This window comes from Benincasa hispida, chromosome 2 (genome assembly GCF_027475165.1).
Source record: "Benincasa hispida cultivar pf3 chromosome 2, pf3_genome.v1.1, whole genome shotgun sequence".
NCBI lineage: Eukaryota > Viridiplantae > Streptophyta > Magnoliopsida > Cucurbitales > Cucurbitaceae > Benincasa > Benincasa hispida.
In genome coordinates, this window is record NC_143479.1 from 9,542,016 (window position 1) to 9,551,629 (window position 9,614).

At 34.7% G+C, this 9,614-nt stretch overlaps 1 protein-coding gene across 1 annotated transcript; it reads left to right on the plus strand.

Annotated features, from left to right (window-relative positions):
* The first annotated feature begins 605 nt into the window (after positions 1-605).
* LOC120071796 (E3 ubiquitin-protein ligase SIS3-like) lies at positions 606-6,062 on the plus strand. The gene is made up of 10 exons (XM_039024178.2): positions 606-860; positions 979-1,017; positions 1,246-1,312; positions 1,427-1,500; positions 3,081-3,219; positions 3,312-3,404; positions 3,610-3,675; positions 4,669-4,788; positions 5,147-5,260; positions 5,463-6,062. Exons 1-10 carry the CDS (start codon positions 832-834, stop codon positions 5,853-5,855), a joined length of 1,134 nt encoding a protein of 377 aa, XP_038880106.1. The 5' UTR covers positions 606-831; the 3' UTR covers positions 5,856-6,062.
* Positions 6,063-9,614: the final 3,552 nt, after the last annotated feature.

Consider the following 9,614-nt stretch of genomic DNA (forward strand, 5'->3'; position numbering starts at 1 on the left):
GCATGCATAAGGTTGTGGAGGGCAGAGGTCAGCATGCATGCAGTTGGTCAAGGCATGCAGGGAATCGAAGTAGGGGCAACATGGTGATGGGACTTGACACTGCATGTTGAGGGTTGAAGTTTCGACATAGATAAGTCGAAACTTCAACCTTCGACTTATCTTCCCTATCGAGGATTGAAGTTTCGACTTATGTATGTCGAAACTTCAACATTCAATAACCCTCAATATACATATTGTTTCTAAGTCTCTCTTTGTTTATCGAGTTCTCAACGTTCGACCTCTATATTAATCGAATCCTCAACCCTCGATTTCTAGCCTCAATATCCCAAAACAACACTATTTCTCTAATAAGTTTCAAAACTACCTTATTTTCCTAATAAGTTTTGAAAACAACAATAATAATATAAAAATGTCCGTTATTGGGCTTATGAGCTACGCTTACGGCCCATGCAAACTGAAGTGGGATTGGACTTATGGGCCGACTATCCAAAAGGGCAGTTGCTACATTAATGCCACGTACCGTAAAGCTACAATGCGTACGAGAGTTGACGCCGTGAAGAAACGGCGCCACGGCTTGTAAATTCTGTTCATGAACAGTCGTACACTTCCCGCTTCCGTCCCGTTCCCGTCTCGGCTTTGCTCTACTGTTCACATTTCTCCTTGTTGCTCTTCTTCTCCCAACAAAATTTCGCTCCTGTTCTTCTCTCCATGATCGTACGAGAACCAGCTCTTGTTTTCGATTCATTGCCATCAAATTCGATCAGGTTTCTGCACCGTCGTATGGCGGTTCGTGATTCTCCATCCAGCTTGTTCTTGTGAATTCTTCAATCTATGGCTGCTCGAGGTGTTGATTTCAAGTGGTGAGTCTTCCATACCTCCCTCTTTAATTCAATGAATTTCTGTCTTAGCCTGATAGTACCAGACCAGTACTTTGTACTTAGCTTGATAGGTTTTCGACGACGTATTTGATTCTTGCAGGTATGACGGGTTTTTCTTGTCGATGCTCGCGACTAGTGTGTATCCTTCAGTATTTTGGAGAATTTTGGGATTGTTTTTCTAGGATTATTTTTCAGTCTCTTACAATGGTTGAGTGATGACTCATCAACTGATGCATTTACTTTCGTGTAGCCATGCTTTGAAGTTTGAGTGAATTTCTCTTTAAATTCTATGGTTTAAAATCAAGCGCAATGTCTTCATCTTAACGTTTTTTATTTGTGTATTTTCTTTAACTATTTTGCTCGATAGAGTAATGGTTTCAATCAATTGGAAGAGGTATCATACTTGTGTACATCCCTTGCATATATGGATTGTGGTAAGTTCTACTTAACTTCGGACTAGTATGAGATATTATTACTATTTGGTTGCTTTCTCTTGTGGATTTTTTGGGCCCAATGATAATCAGCTTTTGTTTTTTGTTTTTGTATAGGTTGATTATACTGCGGTCTTTGTTTTTCGCCTGCTTATGTTTGTAGATAATGGACTTGCTGCTGGAATGGGTTTGTAAGGCTTTCAACTTTTAGTTTTACGTTAATTTTCAGTTTTTTTGTTAATTCTCCATTAGCAAATAAGCTTTATAAAGATATTGTATTGTCAGAAAATAAACTAAAGGAAAAAAATGTTTCTCCAATACCTTTATTATGGGTGGTATGGTTTGAGCTTAAAGATTTTAATTCATGGGGTAAAAATCAAAACAAAGATAGATTCTGACTGCAAAGATTTGTCGACCTTTGACTCAACATCAGAAGCATGGTTACCAAAGTGCGAAAAAGAAAGAATAGAACATCTGTTGCTGATTTAAAGAACTCTATTCTGTTGGCCAATTTTGGTTTATTCTCATGGGATTGTTGAAGCTTCAAGTCATGCTTGTGTAGAATTACTATGAAACCCACCCACACCACCCCAAATATTTGTTTCAATTAGGGAAAGTTATGACCTTGTAATATCACTTTGGCTTTGATCTATCATCTCAATGGATGTTCTTAATCTTAATTGAGATACTTATTTTGGCTTCGTTGTGTGGTGGGAGGGGAGAGATACTTATTTTTGGGAGGAACATTGGGTGGGGGAGAGACCTCTTTGCATTATGTTTCCTCGATTGTATCATCTATCATCTCTCAAAAATCATTTTATAGCCGAATTTTTAGTTTGGTCTGGGAGCTCTTGTTCTTTTTCTTTTGGGTTCCATCGTTCTTTTTTCGATAGGGAAGCTACAGATGTGGCTACTCTTTTTCTTTACTCGAGAGCCACACCTTTATGTTGGGGAGAAGGGGTCTCAGATTTTGTAGCCCCAATCCTTTGGAAGAGTTCTCTTGCAAGTCTTTCTTCCATTGTTTGGTTGATCCTTCTCCCTTAGGTGAGTTGGTCTTCTCGGTGTTTTGGAGGATTAAGGTTCTTAGAAAGTTGAGGTTTTTTACATGGCAGGTTCTTCACGGCGTGCTAACACGCTCGATAGGCTTGTTAGGAAGATGTCTATAATTGTTGGGCCTTTTTGTGGTATTCTTTGTCGGAAGGCGGAGGAAGACCTGGATCATATTCTTTGACAATGTGACTATGCAATTAGCATCTGGGACTCTTTTTTTCTAGACATCTGGTATGTTGAGTATTCGTTATAGAGATGTCAGTGCTATGATCGAAGAGTTCTTCTTCAATCCACCTTTTGGGGAGAAAGGCTGGTTTCTTTGACTTGCTAGAGTGTGTGCGGTCTTTTGGGTCTTGTGGGGCCAACGGAAGAGTAGAGTGTTTAGGGGAGTTGAGAGGGATCATAGGGAGCTTTGGTCCTTCCTTTGTTTTCATGTTTCCCTTTGGGTTTCAATTTCAGTTTCGAATATCTTTTGTAACTATTCTATAGGTGTGATTTTACAAAGTTAGAGTTCCTATAATTGGAGTCTCTCCCTTTTTCTGGTGGGCTCGGTTTTTTGTACGTTTGTGTATTCTTTCATTTTTCTTCAATGAAAGTCCTTTTTTCCATTAAAAAAAATTGACAATACATTTTTCTCGCTCTACTTTTCCTTTTCAATAGTTCTGTTATAGTTGATGATGCCATTCAAAATCTTCTTATCTTCTAAATTTGTGTATAATAGGGACTTTGGTTGGCAGCAGAGGTATGCTCGATTTTGTGGAAGAATTGTGGTTCTTTCAGTTCTTGCACTTCTGCTATATCCATTTCTTTGGGCTTGGACTGCCATTGGTACTTTATGGTTTAGAGAAGCCCATAAATGTGTATGTTATTTTCTATTTCAACTCCCATCACCACCACCATAATCTTCATATTTCTTCAAATATTTATGGATGCATTGGTTTAAATGTGTCAGCTTCCCGAGCAAGGCCAGAAATGGGGATTCCTAATTTGGTTGCTTTTTAGCTACTGTGCACTCGTATGCATTGCTTGCATGTCATTGGGAAAGGTCAGTTCTATTATGTTTACTATGTAGATTCTTATTGGAGTTTATTGTGACTCATGTCTGGACTCTTTATTAATTTGTAGCTTAGTTAACAGTTGTTTTAATATCCAATTTTTACATTTTTTATGAGTTCTTGTTGAAAATTCTCAAATGTTTTTCTGTATTTATACATGAAATTCATATAGTTATCTTTGAAACCTCCGTGTAGTGGTTAACTCGTAGACAAGCACTCTTGTTTCGGGCGCAACAAGGGATCCCTGTATCAGAATATGGGGTAAGAAATTAAGCTTCCTGCATCTTAGATTTTTGGAACCTAAAAAGATGTGGATTAATTCTTATTCTGCATTATCAATTTCTCTGCTTTATGTTTGCGATGACACCTATATGGAAATTAAGGGCTTGTTTGGTAGGCAATCTGAAAACAGAATTTTGAAAACTAGGGATTTAAAGAAAAAAGAGTGGGATTTCATGTTTTTAGATTGTGTTTTGTAACATATTCAAAAATTAAATTTCAATTTAAACAATTTTTCAAAATGTGTTTGACAATATATTTAATTACTCACTACATACTATGTTGAATATAAACTATTATTAATTAATTTATGAACTTGTTTTATGGTAAAAATTTTATATAGTTATTATTTTGTGTAACATCATATAATATATAACATGTAATATATTACAAATTTTAATTAACAAAAATAATTGAGTTTAGAACATGAAATAGTATATTTGTTATTGTTTTTTCTCATTTGTAATATAGTTCTGCATTTTAAAATCTTGAAATCAAAATCTGGATACATTGAAAACATAAAAAATTTGTTTTCAGAATTTGACTATTTGGATCACAAAATTCGGAAACGATTTTCAAAAATAGAATCTAGACTGCCAACCAAACACATATTCGTTGAACTCAGTGAATCTGCAACCAGCCCTTCTTTTGTAATTTTCTCCTACAGTATATTCTCTGCTTTCAATTAAGATTTTTATTTTTATTTTTTGCATTGGCAATTAGAAGTGCAAACGCATGAGGAATTGATCTATCCTTATTGTTTTCTTTAGGTCCTTTTACTATGTGGTTCTATTCTTAAAATTAAGATTTGAAAATTTGATTTTCTTGTATTAGATGCCAACCATGACATATTTAGGGTCAATACACTTCTTGGGCAACTAAATAAACGTTTAAATGTATTTTAATCCTTATTTTTCCCTCTATAATTTTGCTCATGTGATGAAACTGATAGTGACAACAATTTTTCCATTATAGGTCTTGGTTGACATGATCCGAGTGCCAGATTGGGCTTTTGAAGCCGCTGGACAAGAAACAAGGGTAATGGGCCAAGATGCTGCTGCATACCATCCTGGACTTTACTTGACTCCTGCTCAGGCAAGTCTATTAGCGCTGGAATTCACATTTTGTGATCAATATTGTTGAGCTTTACCCAACACCTGTTGTCTGGTAGCACAAGAGTAGTTTTGTGCTGTTTTTACCATTTTCTCGTTTAATGGTTGTACAAATTATTCGCTAAAAAATTGAGGGAAGTTCATTGACAAGACATTAAAGGATTGTGGATGTTGAATTTTTTTGCGAGGAGGGCTCAGCATCTTAGGTTCTTAGCCTTTAAACTTTTTATGAGAGATCTTGTCCAAATCCTAATCTGTGCAAACCATCGTGTGGGTTCAAATTGAGGATCGAATCTTTTGTTTTAAACTGATGGTCAAGCTATTTGTTGATGCTTGGACAGAGGGAAGCTGTGGAAGCACTTATTGAGGAACTTCCCAAATTTAGGTTAAAGGCTGTTCCAACAGATTGCAGTGAATGTCCTATCTGCTTAGAAGAGTTCCACGTAGGGAATGAGGTAATTGATTTTTAATGTATTTCCATTTAATTTATAAAAGAAGTTCGGAAAACTTGTGGGTATAATAAACTTGTATTTTACTGCATTTCACGCTCGAGCTACAGAAGTTGGTGGAATCCCATGCTTATAAATACATGAAAGCATGAATCTTTTGTTGGTAAATTATTGAAAATAAAGCTGCTAGCATTGAAAATTGGTGCAGGTTCGTGGCCTCCCTTGTGCTCATAATTTCCATGTAGGATGCATTGATGAGTGGCTTCGACTAAATGTGAAATGCCCTAGATGTCGCTGCTCGGTCTTCCCAAACCTTGATCTCAGTGCTCTGTCCAATCTCCGTTCCGATGTTGATAGGCCATCTGCAAGTGTTGTTACGGCCAACCATTATATGAGATCTCAACCTTCCAGCCAAAGTTATCTGGTGAGATTGCAGGGTCTACTTCGACCTGTTCGCACAGAAAGCACTGATGCACAAAGTGATTTAGAGTCTGCTAATGCTTTGGAAGCCGCTGAGAATGCCTCTATCCATGACCAAACAATACCAGGACGGTCTCCCGTAAGACCCATGTCTTTGAGTCAGTCCACATCGCAGCTCTAGGTAGCTGGGGGTGTTTTTCTCCCTTTATATTTTGACTGCTTCTAACTGCTACTGTAAAAACTAAACGAAAAGTGTCCACATCTTGCCATTTGCAAATCTCGGCAATTGTGTAATAGACTAATAGTAAAGCTCGAACGTTTGTTTTTTTGTATCCGAGGAATCTTGTTACATTCTAGAAAAACTCAATCTTTCCACTGTTTATCTTTAGCTGTATCTTGTTCATCAAAATTAATTTTAGATCTCAATATTCGACTATTCATCCGCCTGCGAAGGAAGATTGGGCATGTGCTTTTTTGCAAAAGGAGATTGGGCATGTGCAATTCAACTGGAGAATCCTCTTATTTTGACAGGTTTGTTTTTAACTGTTCCAATTGTTAATCGTTATTTCTCACTCCAATTCTCTGGTTGACGCAGGTTCTTACTATGGGGAACCAGATGACGTCAACTTGAGGTATAAATAATATTCTGAACTTTTATAAAAGAATATCTTCCATTAACTTGAAGTGAACAAAGCATGTGGTACATAAGGGCGGTGTTATTAAAAATTAGTGTTTATTTGTCTGTCTGTGCTTGCTTCTTCAGGTGGGGTCATAAATTATTGGAAAATGTCTCTGGTTCGATGCACACTCTATTCTCCACCAGGAATGTGGCAATGACCGAGTGGAGCAGCCTCTACGAACAAATGTGGTGATTGACACCCTTCCATTTTTTCTCCCTCCCACCTTATAAAAATGGAAGGACATATTTGATAGTGATTTGAAAATGTTGAAAATCACTTTTGTCATATTCAAACGTGTTTTGATACACGTCTCTATTAATTCAATATTAGAACTATGTGTGATTTTACACCTTTAAACGTCATTTCCATGCCATGAAGATTATTTTTGAAGTATTAAAAACATGTTTCATGGTGATTTAAACATGTCAAACATGATTTTAACTATTTTAAATTTATCCTAAAAAATGCCCTTAGCGAGGATATGATCCATATAAGTATTCGGTTCATTTATTTCACAGTTCCATAATATAATCACATTTTTGTTAAATAATTAATGGAAAACCATGACAAGGGAGGGAACCCAAATGCTCTTTTCCAATAAAAGTATAATTTAGTGGTAATTGATAAGTATTTCTGAAGTTGGAACGGGAAGTTCGAATCTTCAGAAAAGCTAAAACACTCTTTATCCTAAATTTAGGAGAAGATAAAATAAAATAAAAATGGAGTACGGATGAAAATTCGTAGAGGTATTCAAACTTTTGTTCCTGCTAATATTCTTGGTTTCATCTTGTCCATGGATTTAGGTTATTGGAGAAAATGATTGGTCTGGTTTGTATGGCTTCCAATTTTGGCCACAACATCTCCAAGGAGCCCCACCATATAAAAACCATAAATTGCCTTCTTGGAGAATGTCTATCCAATTCCAGGTTTGGTGGTCATTTTCTTATTATTGATTTAACTTTTGGTTTTCTCTGCCGATTTGAAATTATACTTTTAGTTGTCCAAAATTATTTTATTAACTTATTTTTTAAGATGCTTGCTGATTGTTGGTTGCCAAAAAGATCATTGGGAGGTAGCTGTAATTTTTTTTTCCAACCACATGACGATATTTTAAAATTTTCAACGTTGGCCTAGTGGTAAAAAAGAGACCGTCTCAATAAATGACTAAGAGGTTAAGGATTCAATCTATGGTGGCCACCTACCTAGGAGTTAATTTCCTATGGGTTTCCTTGATACCCAAATGTTATAGGGTCAGGCGAGTTGTTCTGTGAGATTAGTCAAGGTGCGGGTAAGTTGGGTCCGAATACTCACAGATATAAAAATAAATTAAAAAAAAAAAAATCTTTCCTTATTCATACAGCTTGTTTGCCAAAAAAAAAAAAAAAAAAAAAAACCTATTTCAACAATTTAAAAATTGGCTTTTAAAAGTGTTTACCTTTTTCAAGTATAAAAAAAAATTATTTTAGGGTGATTATCAAATATAGGAAAATTATGTAATTTATAAATATAATAAAATGTCAATGTCTATTGCCACATTGATAAACATCTATAAGATTTGAGAATATTACATTGAAAAAAAAAATAGCAAATCTCGGCATGTAATCAAGCAAGATGTATCGAGAAGGTCCAAAACAATCTAAGTTAGAAAAAGTTTAGCAAATTTCCATATGTAATTAGGTGAGATGTTATCTAGAAGGCACAAAACAATTGATAAGTTTTAAAAAAATGATTTTTTAATTAATTTTTTTGTGGTCGATTTCGTCTAAGATGAATTGAGAAAAATTATTTTTACGAGTTTTAAAAAAATGTGTTAGTTTTTTAAGATAAAAACCTAAACCAACTGTTTTTGACAATTTTTTAAGAAACTTTGATCTTTAAAAGTAGCATTTGTTGGAAAATATCTATGTATTTGTATCGTATATTTTGACCATTTGATGTTGGGATAACTTTTCTTAAAGAAAAAACATCACAAACTATTGAAATTAAGAACATAAGACACCTCTTTACTTGGTTCAAAATACTATTTTGATACATCTTAATTTTTAAATATAATACGTGTCTACGTTTAATTGAATTCAATAAAACTAGGGTTGGTAAAATTCTTCGTAGGATTGAGACTTCGGGCGGGGAGTCTCTGATTTGACCGAGGATGGGGTCAAACTGGGGATCCCTTTAGGGCCCCGAACCAGTCCTGCTCCATCCTCGTCCTCGTCCTTGACCTTGGCTTGATTAGGTTTATATATATTTATATATATATATATATTAGGTTTTAACTTTTTACATTTAGTTTAGTTTTTAATTTAACCCAATCTAAGTCCAAACCAAATAGAATTTTAGGAAAAAAAAATTAGAAAAAAAAGGTCTTCATGCAGAAATAAAAGGGAAAATGGACCCGTTTCTTTGACGGGAATGGATTTCCTGTCGCCCGCCATCGGTGAAATCCCCAACGGGGACGGGATGCTCCCTGCCCTGCTCCGATCCCATTATCAATTCTAACTAAAACCAATCGGTGTGGCACGGAAAAGAGTATTTGGGGAACTATTCTACGTTACCATCCATAAGAAGGTTAAATTTTATTTGCTTTGTTTTTTTCTTCCTTTTATGATTGTTTTTTCTTTTGTTTCTTTTTTAAAAACACAGTGTAAAATCTACGCAATCTAAAATATACTGAAATTTACCTAGTTCAAAACAAGAGTTCAGTCAATGTAATTTAAAAAAAAAAACAAAAAAACAAAACCTCGGCTTTTAGTTTTCTTTCTTTTCATTTTACATCATGTATTAAAATATAGATGTCAAAGGCAATATTAAGATTTCGATTTTAATAAAATGTTGACGTTCACAGATATTTTTATAAGTCACAAAATTTATAAATTTTAGGATGAATGGTAAAAATCACCAGAATGGTGGTTCTAAAACTTTCAATTTTAAAAATTGTACCCTCAAGTTTAAGTATTAAAGTCTAGTTAAATTTCTTCTTAGAATTTACATAATTGTATTAATTGTAACATTTGTATAAGTTTGAGAGTTCGATTTTATCATTTGCGGGTCCAATTTCAACAATTATTCTAAGCGTGAGGACCAATTTTAACCCTTGTAGAAGTTTAGGGCTCAATATTTACAATTAAAAGTTTGAGAGTGTAATTACAACTATCATTATACTTCATAGGTGGTTTTTGCAATTTGTTCTAAATTTTAGTTAGATTAATAATTAGGTTGTTCTTACTTCCAAACTAAGTTTTTTATTTTTTTTAATGTTTTAC